Raw genomic sequence first — 12,995 nt, forward strand, 5'->3', positions numbered from 1 at the left:
TAACTAGATGGTAGGATGGTGGAAAGCTCTGGACAATGACCTGAATATTTGTTCATTCCAGAAAGCATTTAGCTTTCTGTTTGGAATTCCAAAGTCTCTCCCTCTACTGCCTGCAGAGCCTGCTCTGCTGGGTCCTAACCTCAAGTTCCCTGTCATGAGGATATCTGAGCCAGACAGCAGTTTGGAAGACCAGACCTCTCTGATCTAATCCTCAATCTCCTCTCAACGGTGTCTGTGCCAGGTGATGGTTCTTAAAATTTCCTAGGGAAAAGAATCAGCTGGGGCCAAAATGACTAATTCCCAAGATCCTCCTCTGGAGAGTCTATTTCAGTAAGTTTTGAGTAGGGTCCAGAAATCTGAGTTTTTAAATTAGTGCCTCAAATGATTCTTATGATCAATTAAGTTTGGGAAACACCACATTAGTACTGCATAACATTCTGCCAGGTTGGCATAATTATGCCCATTTTACAGGTAGAAAGATCAAGAGCTCATAGATTATTATTGGTAGAGTTGGATCTTGCACTTAGGCTTTCAGAATACAAAGTTATGTTCTTTCTACAACAGAGACATTGTTTTAGTGCACAATAATGTTTGTGGTGGTGGGGAGTGATGATACTAGGTAGCGAGGGCCAAGGATAATCCCTGCTCTATTTTACAAATAGGGAGACCAGGTTGCAGAGGGGTTTGGAGGCAGTGGCAGGACTGATTGCATCTCTCATCTTTAGTGGAGGTGGGCTGCATTCAACTCTGGAGAGCCGTTCACCAGGCCCAGCCTAAATGTCTCCACAGTTTTTTGTTTTTTTTTTTTTTTTTTTTACCTGTTGTGTTTCCCTTCCTTCAAGCATCATTCTAGCCATAATAACACCAGCACATGAGAGGCTGGTTGGTTCAGGGAACCGTATTCCATGTCAGAAGTTCCCAAATCTGGCTGGGCCTTAGAATTATCTAAAGCTCCTAACTTCAGATGTCCAGGTTCTTCTTCTTATATAGTAAATCTGTGAGTGGGTTTAGGGAATCTGTATTAAAAAAAAAATTTCCCCAGGTGATTCTGATGAGCCAGTTTTCAGCCGAGTTTGTGATTTGGAGGTCCCAGTGAGTTTTGTTTATGGGGTGGAGGTTTGTGTATTATGGTGAAATATGATTGGAGAAAATGGCAAGGCAGAGCCAAGATTAGGAAAGATCAGGCAGTCTCTGAAAAGGACAAAGTAGCATGTGTGCTCTGTTGTGTTCTACCTCCCTTCAGAGCACTGCTTTTTGGGGAAAATCCCCATCCTTCCAAGAGAGAAAGCATTTATAATAATGCATGTAAGGATATCTGTATGTCTACCTGATGTGCATGGCTTCATATTGTATAACCAACTAGAAATCTAATCACATTTTAGAGTTTGTTCCCAAAGTGATAGTCCTTTATGCTAGAAAGACTCTCTGGAGATCTTCTTGGGTAGCCCCAAGATCTCTACAGTTGAACACATTTTCATTTTAAATCATTCCTGAGAGGTAGGATATTTGTAATACTATGACTAAAAAAGGGGGGGTTAGGAGTCCTCACATTCTACTTATGATGTGCTATGTATTTCCATGTCTATTATTTTAACTTAAAGCTCCCAATAACCCTGTTGTGAAGTTGATATTATTAGACCTATTTTTTTAGATTAGGAAATTGAGTTTCACAAAAAGGAAGGTCAAAGAAGCTCCAAAGCTTTTTTCTAATATACCATGCTCCACTCCTCTAAAGCTGAGATAATTATTTCTGGGATGAAGACTCCAATTTTGTGGGTTACCTAGATATGGGTTTAGCTGTTGACTTACCAGTAAGGTTGGCAGGCAGGAAGCTGACCCTAGCCTAGCTCTGGGGTTAAAAACAACTTTTTGACTTGGCATGGAAGCCCCCTCCTGCAGCTGCAGAGTTAACTGATCCTAGCTTCAGCAATTTTTAACACCCAGAAGTGCAAGACAGGATAGAAATCCCATGAGCATTGGATAGAACTCAAGCTGAAGCTTGGATCATCTCCAGTGTGCTTCAGAGCTGTGATGCTGGAGGTTGCTGGGGTGTGTTTCTGAGCAGAGAAAGTAAAGCCCTTATCTGGTGCTCTGGTGCCTGGCATCTCCAGGCAGCTGCAAATGGTCTGTGTTTCCAGTCTACATTCTTGTGAAACTTGTAGGCAGGAAACTGGGTCAAGCAGGAAACTGATGTGAGAGAATGAAGTCCAGCTGGGTGTAGCCCCAGAGAGGGGCTTTGCCCATTTATAAGACTTACTTTATTAATGATGGATCCTGTCCCCTTTTGTTCCAGAAGAATCAAAGTTTTATGAGAATTAAAGAATCTGTTCTTCTTGGCTACTTAGATATAAATCTGTTCCTCAAATTCCCTGCCTCTTTCCCTACTGCATCTCACCCTCTCCCCACCAACCTCCAGCTTGGTTCTTGCCTGTGTCTTTTATCATGGAACTTCCCAATGAATTGCTATCCAAGTTTGTGCAAAAGAAGCTATCTTAGAAACAAGGGATCTTTGAATTTTCTTGTATGATGTGTTATAAAAGGTTTAGTCTCCCTAGAATGAGTGTTGATGAATGTCTCAGAGCCTGAAAGTTAGGCCTGCCCTCTGTTGAAACCTAGACTTCCAAGTCATGCCAGCTTGGAGTTTTTCACGGAGACAAGGTGGTCCAGCCTCCTCCACATAGTCTTTTCAGCAGTGGTTCACTTGAGGTGTCTACTGTTTCTAAGAGTCAGGGTTGTTCTATAGTTTATTAAATAGTGGATCAAGAGCCAGGTTTTCAATCCCTGATCTCATTCTGCCTAACAGCTGCATGACTCTGGGACAGTGTCTCTCCTTTCCCGGACCTCAGCTTCCCCAGCTGTATGTTGCAGAATTTGAATCAAATTGTCTCTAAGGTTCCTTTCATCTCTGACAGTTTAGGGTTCTGAACTGTTTATTCTCTTGAAGAAGAGGGATGAGAAGTTCATAAGGATGTTATTCTGGAGGAGCCAGATGAGATTCTAGGTTTGAAATCTTGAGGAATTGTAAAAAGGCTATGGTAAGGAGCTAGTGGGCAGCCCCTGTAGCTAAGGAGAGATGAACTGGGGTGGGGGTAGAGAAGTATGTGTTGTTTTATTCTGGAATATGGTTTGGCTGAGCTGAATTTGAGAGTAACTCCTGGAGATAAGTGCAAATAGGGAGGAGCTAGTTTCCTTCCTGACTTTCATGTGTTGGGCGGGAGGTGGGGGGGGGGACTCTGCCTCAGCCTGAGGTTGATGTAATTAAGTCTGGGTTAATGGGGAAGCTGCAGCTTGGTAAGGTAGCCTTACTGTTCCTGACCTTTTCAGCTTTAGCCTCTGCTCTGAATTCTCATTCCCATAGTGGCAAGTTAGCTATGTTCTCATTGCTAAGAAAGATTAGTTACATGTGGAGGTTACTTTTCCAAATATATGGTGACTGGGGGAATAACACCCCATTTCCAACATGCCCTTGTCTCCCAGTGCTTCTTGGGGAACTTTTGGAGGGCAGGACTGGGCCAAAGAAAGTAAAAGGGGAGCCTTGTTTCCCATGGCATTTGAAGCAATTGGAATGATTGAAGAACTACTGCTGACCCATTAAGATACGGGTGTCCGTGGGGTTGGATGTGGCTCTCCCTTCTAGAAACTACTGGAAAAAAAGACACAGGCATAGGAAGGGTTAACCCCAGGCAGGTCTTTCTGGATGTGTTAAGGGTATGGAGATGGGGAGGAAGAGGTCAGAACAGATAACTAACTGTTCCAGGTACAATGTCCAAGTCAATAGGGAAATGGCTGAGTTGCTGGGAAGTGAGTGAGTCAGTGGAGGAGGAGGAGGGGGAGATGGAGAATGCCTCCTAGGCTGGAGATTCAAAGCAACCCTTGTTTTTCCCCTTATGGAAAACAGCTGCTTGAGGCAGTGCTGTCATCCCAAGAGGCAAGACAGACCAGGCTTTGCCCTGCCCTGCCCTGCCCTTGCCTCAGTTCTGGCAGCAGGAAATGGTGGGTGCTGGAGCCTAAATAATGGAGATTAGGTAGTTTAAGTAACACTCTGGTGACTGTTCTTTGTCCAGGGGAGAGACTAAAGTTTTGGAGTTGCCCTGGTAAGGCTTGTCCTGCCTTTGTCCCCCTCCCTGACTTGCCTTTGTCTTCTTCATACCAGCAGTTCCACTGGAAGGATGGAGCATGTGGACTTTTGAGGAGAATGGGGAGGTGGCAGGTGGGGGTGAGGTCACTGAGCTCAGACCCAACTGGGCTGACTTGCAAGCTCTGCCCCTGCGAGGGGGCCTTCCCAAGAACTGCTTCCCAGATGTGCTCAGGCTTTCAATGCCAGAGTGTTTGGGCCTTGGCCAAAATAGTTGTCAAGGCAGTGTCTGAAGACAACAGTGAAATCAGCATGACCAGAGAGGTAGGTGGAGTCATGATAGGAGCTCCGGCAATGTCTAGAAGACCAGTCTCCCCCCACTTGGAGATGACTAAATTTGGTTTCAGTGATGTTAAGTGAGACTATGGGTGAAAGGGCTTGGCACATATTTGGTATTCAGTAAGCATTCATTTCCATCTGTTTGTCACGTGCTTCTATGTACTTCAGTTTTGTCATCCATGAAGTGGGACCAGTAATTTTAATTCTTTCTGGCTTACATGTCCATGCTTCAGGGAAATTATTTGTTGTTATTTGACTCTTTCTCCCCTGTCTCCTCCAAACTCCTCTCCAGGAAGGGCCATCTTGTAGTTCAGTGATATGGGGCAAGTGATGGGAAACATTGTCCTGATCTCCTTGCTGTGGTCTGGCTATTGCCCACCTGTATGTTCTTAGCTCTAGGAAAAGAGAGGGCCAGTCCCTTCTTGGAAGCTGACCAGTCCCAGAGTCCAAAGTACCCCAGCTGCTACAGCCACGGTAGCATCTGGCCTGGTTATTTTTGTTTTCTAGGCCAGCCAACTGGAGATCCCAGTTTGTTGAGGACTTTGGTTGGCAGACCACTGAGATAAGTTTGTTAGTGTCCAGTGAAGAGCATTGGTGTGGGAAGTGTCTTGTGTCAATTGTTCAATAAATAACAGTGTATTTGTTGTTCTTGGGCTAGAGGTGGGAGGGCTAGTGTATATGAGAGGGTGATACCATCCCCACCACACCCAGACTTTTTTTGTTCCCTAAAGCCTTAGTGGTCTCCAGAGACCCAATCTTTGACCTCAGCCTGTGCCTAGATCTGCAGGGACAGGGTTTGGAAGGGAATTAATTCTCTAAGTATGAAATGCTACCCTACATAGGCCAGTTTCCTCCACTCTTGCCAAGCTGAGGGGCTTCCTGGGAACTTTCTGCTGACTTTGGAGGTTTTATTTTCAGGTTCTTGCCTCCCAAACTAGACCACCCTCTTCTCATTGAAATTGCAGATGTCATTCCTAAAAGGAAGCCAGTGGGTGAACCTTCAGTGAAGCTAGGGTGAGCATCCAGTGGGCCCTGTGAGCATCCACTGTGTGGAAGTGGGTCTGATCCTGCAGTTCATCTTGCACACTAGTGTTCCAGAGAACAAGGGATCTTCTTTGATCAAGAATCCTACTCTACCTATAACCTTAAGGCCCCAGCTATATTTTTATCCTAATTTGCCCCTAACTCCAACATGCAGAAAACAGGAGAATACCAGACCTATGACCCTTGTCATCATGACTCACATTTTCTTCTGAGTTAAGTGGTGGCAAGAATAGAAGTTCCCTTTTGTTTGCTTTCCTTTCTAATTATTTTAAACCTAAAAGTATTTGTCTTCACAGTGAAGTTCAAGAGATATCAGGCTATATTCCCTGAAGAAACAGCCACTGTGGAAATGGCAGAAACTCTGAGCAGGGTTTCTGGAGAAGTAGGTTCCAGTTTGGTTTCAGCTGGACATCTTTGGATTTTAGGAGAGCCCTTGTTCTGGGGTGATGGTCTATTTAGGAGGAAGGAAGCATGGACAACAGTATTCTTAACCCAGCCTTCTCTACTAGTTGATTTTTTTAGCTTGCCTTACTTCTTTTTTTTTTTTAATTTTAATTTTAATTTTTTAAAATTTACATCCAAATTAGTTAGCATATAGTGCAACAATGATTTCAGGGGTAGATTCCTTAATGCCCCTTACCCATTTAGCCCCGCCCCCCTTCCACAACCCTTCCAGTAACCCTCAGTTTGTTCTCCATATTTATGAGTCTCAAAAGAGAAGTTTTATCCCCCTCCTTGTTTTTATGTTATTTTTGTTTCCCTTCCCTTATGTTCATCTGTTTTGTCTCTTAAAGTCCTCATATGAGTGAAGTCATATGATTTTTGTCTTTCTTTGACTAATTTCACTTAGCATAATACCCTCCAGTTCCATCCACATAATTGCAAATGGCAAGATTTCATTCTTTTTGATTGCCGACTAATACTTCAATATATATATATATATATATATATATATATATATATATATATATATACATATATACCACTTCTTCTTTATCCATTCATCCATCGATGGACATTTGGGCTTTTTCCATACTTTGGCTATTGTTGATAGTGCTGCTATAAACATGGGGGTGCATGTGTCCCTTCGAAACAGCACACCTGTATCCCATGGATAAATGCCTAGTAGTGCAATTGCTGGGTCGTAAGGTAGTTCTATTTTTACTTTTTTGAGGAACCTCCATACTGTTTTCCAGAGTGGCTGCACCAGCTTGCATTACCATCTACTAGTTGATTTTATTCAAGAAACATTTATTTAACAAATATTTGACTTAAATATTTGGGCCTATGAGCTAGGCCCTGAAGATACTACATTGACATGGCCTGTGATTGACATGATCTGTGATTGCCACTGGCTTATTTATTCTGAAGTTCTTCCCAATAGTGGAAATTAAAGGGAAATCTTAGGCTGTGGAATGTTTCCCTGGAGTCCCACCTCTTTTGTCAGTTTCCTCCCTGGGCACTTTCTTCCAAAAAGCCCTATTCTGATTCTGCCCCACTCTGCTCAGAATTTCAAGGCTCTCTGGCTACTGCTAACAGGATAAGGCCCAGCTTTCTAGCATAGCCTTTAAGGCCCTCCACCTACCTTTTAGACCTCCCTGCCTGTTTTTCACTATGCAGGCCTCATTCACACTGGAGTAGACCTGCATATTTGCAGGTCTTAATGAACCATCTCCATCCCTGTTTCATTCTGGGCCATTGCACATATTGATTTCTCTACCTGAGACATTTGGGTGTTCTTACCTCCAACTCCTGCAGTATCCCTTCTTTTAAAATGAAGTTTATCCTCAGGGACCAGTGCAAATATCACTTTGAACTGTGGTTCCTTATTTCCACAAAAGGTTTCTTTTGTTCTGCTATGGCATTTCTCATGGTCTTCTTTGTATTCCTTGTATATTATAGTTTTTTTTATTATTCAATAAGTGCCTTGGGATCAGGGACTGGTACGATAGCTCTACTCTAACTATAGTTCCTTAAATATTGTGTTCCATTGATATTGGGTGAATTGAAATAAATTATAGGAAGCTCTTTAACCCGGAATCCTTAGGCCTCCATGAGGGTCCTTGGATATAATCTGAAGTGAGAACGATCCATGAACTTGGATTGGGAAAAATTACATATTTGTTTTTACTGATCTCTCATTGAGATTTAGCTCCTCCTTCAATTATGAATATAGGCCAAAAAAAAAAAAAGGAAGTGGTAATAATGGCAGTACCTGTGACTTTGTCACTAGTAGAAATCTACAAAAGTTGTATATCACAATTTTTTGGTGATGTTTACTTTTTATTTTATTTATTTAAAAAATTTATTATTGAAGTATAGTTGATATACAATGTTATGTTTCAGGTGTACAACATAATAATTTGACAGCTCTATATATTACTCAATTCTCTAGTTATTGTAGATTTCTCAAAGTATCACTATGCTCAACACAATGTTGAAATTACAGTAGAAATAACTAATAAGATACGGTGCTAGACATTTACTTAATATCATAAAAAGCACATATTTTTATAACTATTTCAATATAATTGGTTTACTTATATCATTTTATTTCATGTATTTATAAAAATTCCGAAAAGGGGTCCATAGACTTTACTAGACTGCCAGAAGGGTCCATGGCACAGTAAAAAGGTGACCTTATATCCCCATGCTTAGAAGTGCTCATTTAACCAACATCCTTTGAGTACCTACTGAGTCTTTGGTATTGGGAAGTAAATCTAAGTAAGACAGAAACCTTGAGGTGATAATGAAGTCCAGTGTACTAAAAGGCCCACTGTCTCTTTTTCACCCTGTCCTATCTCCTCAAGTCATTGGTGATTTGATGTCTCCCTTGACCCACTTCAAGGGTGATTTGAGGCCAGATGTTGAAGCCATATTCTAGCCCATTGGGCTTCATTACCCCTATCTTATGAGGGCCCATTCTACAGAGGTCACTGGATTGGCAGGAAGCCTAGGATAACACCAAGTCAAGGTGGCTAATCTTGCCTATTGTCTCCCACTGGGGTAACTTGCCTTACTTGTTCCTGCCTTCAGGGCCTTTCCTGTCCCATTGTCAATCTTGAAATAGATTTCCTCCCTGACTCCCTGACTTCCCCAGGCCTGGTCCTCATCAGAATTGTTTAGCTGGCAAAATGGCTGTTTGACCCCCTCTTCCCCGCTAACTGACCCCTATGGTCAGGAAAGACCCAGAGGTGTCAAAGACTGATAAGACTTAATGTCTTACCCACTCCATGGGGATTTGCATTTTTGATAATTCTATTTTTAGTCTCCCACTCAATAGTACAAGTAGTATGTAAGCATCTTAGAAAATGTGGATTAGTGGGTCTTTTTTTTTAATTTAAAGAAGAGGGAACACACTCATCACCACCCTAAAACCAAGCCTGACTAACACTTAGGCATGATTCCAATTATTATCTCTCTGTGCATACTTTTTATGGAATTGAGCTCATGCACTCTTGTTGCTTTCCCTTCCTTACTTAATATTACTGAACTATTTTACTTGGGAATGAAATAGTTTTCAGAATATTTTATATGACCTTATAACAAACCATCTTGTGGCTGTACCATATAGATTACTTAAGCAAAATGTCCTATAATTTAAAGAATTAATCCATCATTTATTTTCATGGGAGATATTTTGTACTTTGATGTATGAAGGGCTTAATGTATCAGTTTAAATTATGAGGTTTGGATTTAGATCAGAATTCAAACCCTATCTTCCCTACATCCTAGTGATATGACTTTAGATAACATTTATTTCTTTATCTTCATTATTTATTCAATATGGAGATAACATTATCTACTTCACAAAGTGATTGTTTATATTAAATGGGCTAGTGCACACGAATCGCCTTGTGCGTACCAAGTTTCCATACATGAAAACTACTGCATATTGCTACTAATATTACCATCAGTACCAAATTTTCAGCCAAAGTAAAAAATCTGTACTGATGAAACTTCAGCTATCATTGACCTGAGATGGGGGATCTACTCATAAAAGTGGAAGGTATTTTATTCCAGTGCCTATAAAATCATATATGTAACTACCTGTTGTTTTCATCAGTGCCTGTTTCTGTCCCTTATCCCTCTGCTGACTTGGCTTTGGTAACACTTCTGTGCAATGAACAACTACCTTTGCTGAGGCCCCTTTCCACTTTTGTTCTTAGGGAGACCAATAATTCAGGAGGTACTAACAATGCAAGTCAGTATATAGAAACATAGACAGTGGAACTGAAATGGTCATCACCTAGTGTAATTGACTTCTTTCCTTGCATTACTACTGTTGTACAGATGAGGTGAACTAAGGCCCAGGAAGGAGATAAGCCAGTATATTGAGCCAGGTACAGTGCTAGGCTTGGAACCCAGTGTTCTTTATCTTGCCCTTAACTTGCGTCTGCAAAGACCAGTGCTGTAGATAATTCAGGCTGTGGATCAGAGGTGGGAAGAGAATGGTGTGGGTTTACAGCTGGCTGATATAGGTGGGGAAGGCTTCCTGGAAGAAGTACAATCAACAGTTGCTTCCTCTTGATAGTAGGCTGATTTGCATTTATCTGTTTGCCCCTTGGTAAGCATTGCTCTGTGGCTATGTTTTTTTCTCTTCAGTAAGCTGCTTGGGAGCCAAGGCTGAGTTATTGTTTGTTTGTCTAAACATTCTCCTTTCCTTCCAACCAATATCTAAGTTGCTCCGATTCTTAGCATACTACTAGTTCCCTCTTCTTGGTTGAACAGATACACTTGTCCCAGGCTCTGCTAAGCACAGACCCAGACAACTAACTTGCCTCCTTTGATCTCATTCTAGATCAATGTGCGTGTGACCACCATGGATGCAGAGCTGGAGTTTGCTATCCAGCCCAACACCACTGGGAAACAGCTGTTTGATCAAGTAAGAGAGGGACTATTTGTTTCTTACCCTTTTCCACTTCTCCTAATAATTCCCACCACAATGCCCACTTCTTGGGAATCTCTTCTCCTACGTGCTCCTCTAAGATAGGTCAAAAGAAAGGCTGACCCATGCCTTAATAATAAAGGCAAAGTTTAACTTTGGCAGCCTGCTCCTTGGATGTCCCCGATTAATCCTATCCTTGGTCCTGAACATGGAAGAAAAGAGAAGCAAGCAGGGTCTGACTGCTAGGTGCTCTAAAAATGTTAACACATGGAGCCTTCCTCTCAAGTTGGAAAGATATAAGTGATCTCTTCCCCCATTTTAATGACGAGACTCAGAAATTAAGTAGCTTTTTGTATCTAGCTGGTATTTGGCTGGGATTTTAATGCTACATTCTAGTCACTGCACCCCATGGCCCCTGTCACATATTTTTGTTTTTGTTTTGCTTCCTAGTAGAAGGAAACCAAGTTATTCTCCTTGAGGTAGTATGCCCTCAAAAGAATATTGGAACTTAGGATACCACTGGGAGTGATGAATACATTATGAGGGTACTTCATAACCTGCAGTCATGCCATGGAGTTAATGTTGAAGTCTCATTCCCATCTCTAACTCAAGGGGTGTCCCTTCACTATTATCATAAGGGATGTGTTATATAATGTAAAAGCCAGGTGGGGGCCATAGAATCTTTCAGCATTCAAAGACTCTCCAAGGGCCAAGGGAATGTGCCATCTGTGACCAGACTTCCAGGAGTGAAATTGTATTTCCATTTCCAGAGGCTGAGATCCCTTTAGATGGGCCATTACCCCATTTCTCCTCCACTTTCTGGTGAGGTGGGGTCTGATATTGTCCAGGATGTTGGCACCACATCCTTGATGGATTTTCTAGGCCCTCTTGCTTCGCTTTCTCTTTTTCCCTCTGAGTTCCTCTATTGTCTAAGAACTTCCCCAGAGCTGGGGAGGGAAAGGAAGAAAGTCTCCTTTGGACTTTTCTCAGACTTCTTCCCAGATCCCTGGATCTACACATCACCCTTTTCAAGCCAAATGATGCCATCTCCTGATGTCAACATTGGGGGCTTTGTTAATTTGCTTTGGAGGGGTATAACTGTAGAGGGAGGGTGAAGAAGGCATAACTTAGACCCTAGGGCAGAAAAAAATTCTTGAACAAAGAATTAACTTATTAACTTATTAACTTCAGAAAGCCAAAAGGCATGGGAATTCTTTGTTAGTGTTGGTTTGATTTGTGTACCGTGGGTGTTGTTCTGTAGGAAGCCCAGATGGTGGGGAACCCTAGCCAGATGGTATGATAGTTGTGAAAGCTACTACTTCCCAAACAAAACCTTTGACAGACTTGAATCTTTCATACTGGCTGGGGAGAGGAAAGGGAGAAAACCAGGAAATTCATGACTTCTCATTGGGAAAATCAGTGTTGTTTTGAGAAATATCATTTATTGAGCACTTACTATGGACTAGCCTTGGCTAAGTGCTTTAATCCTTACAATGATCCTGCCTATGAGAGATATAATATACTCTAGATTATGCAGTTTAGTAAGCTATAACATGGAGTTTTAGATACAAATCTGACTAAAAAACTAGTTTTCCCACTGCAATATTCTGCAGGGTGAATGAGGCTGTTTGGGTTGAGAAGACTCAAGAGAAGATGTGTTTTCTGCTTTGAGACCTCTGAAGGACTGTCATAGGAAGGAGGAAACAGTAATGTTCTGTGAGGTCAGATGGGGAAGAGCTGGGATCCCATGGGTGAAAAGGGGAAAAATATTTGAACTCAGACAAGAAGTTGAACATCTGGAACTCTTGGGGTTAGTGCAGGTCTGGATGGGGATCCACAGAGGTATGTTTCCACACGCTATTGGGGGATATGATCTTTTCCTTCTAACTTGATGAGTCATAAGGGAAGGCGTCCATTCCATCTGGGCTTTGAGACCCATTATTCAAGGAGGCCCTCCTGGTGGAATTGGGGCCTCAGAGGAAGGAGCTGGGAGGAATTTCTTGGGAGGAATTTACCAAAGCTCTGGGGCCATCTTGGAACCCAGAAGTTGTCTGGCCAGTGACTAGAGAGGAAGCTAATTAGAGAGGAAGCACCCTCTTTGGCACCAGTAATACATAACATGCAACAATGGGAAGTCATAGCTTGAGGAGACAGAAGACCTGATTGGAAAGGGAAGTGTAGCCCCTAGTTCCTCCGTTTACTTTTGTTTCTTCTTGTGAGTGTGCACAAGAGTTTGGGCAATTCTGTCACCTACCACCACTTCTAAAGCCTGAGATTCTTCCAAGGGCTCTTTTTTAAAGTTTGTTTGTTTGTTTGTTTGTTTGTTTGTTTGTTTAGAGAGACAGAGAAAGGCAGAGAGAGGGAGCATGAGCAGGGGAGAGGCAGAGAGAGAAGGAGAGAGAATCTCAAGCAGGCTTCACACTGTCAGCACAGATGTGGGGCTCAAAACCATGAACTATGAGATCATGACCTGAGCCAAGATCAAGAGATGGATACTCAACTGACTGATCCATCCTGGTGCACATCCAGAAAGGCTCTTGATTATGTAGGTGCCACTAAGGGGCAGTGATGTGACCATGAGTTCCACTTTGAGAACCCTTTGCTGGCTCCACCCCAGCCAGGGCCTCTAGCTTAACCAGCCCCTTCTCT

The 12,995-nt window shown here is 42.3% G+C and overlaps 1 protein-coding gene across 1 annotated transcript in view; it reads left to right on the plus strand.

The window, feature by feature from the left end:
• Positions 1-12,995, plus strand: part of MSN (moesin) — a 63,705-nt gene that overhangs the window by 31,487 nt on the left and 19,223 nt on the right. Inside the window, exon 2 of the mRNA XM_058714542.1 lies at positions 10,260-10,343. Within this exon, the coding sequence (XP_058570525.1) occupies positions 10,260-10,343 (84 nt within the window). The remainder of the gene's footprint in view (positions 1-10,259; positions 10,344-12,995) is intronic.

This window comes from Neofelis nebulosa, chromosome X (genome assembly GCF_028018385.1).
Source record: "Neofelis nebulosa isolate mNeoNeb1 chromosome X, mNeoNeb1.pri, whole genome shotgun sequence".
In the NCBI taxonomy this organism is placed as follows: Eukaryota; Metazoa; Chordata; class Mammalia; order Carnivora; family Felidae; genus Neofelis; species Neofelis nebulosa.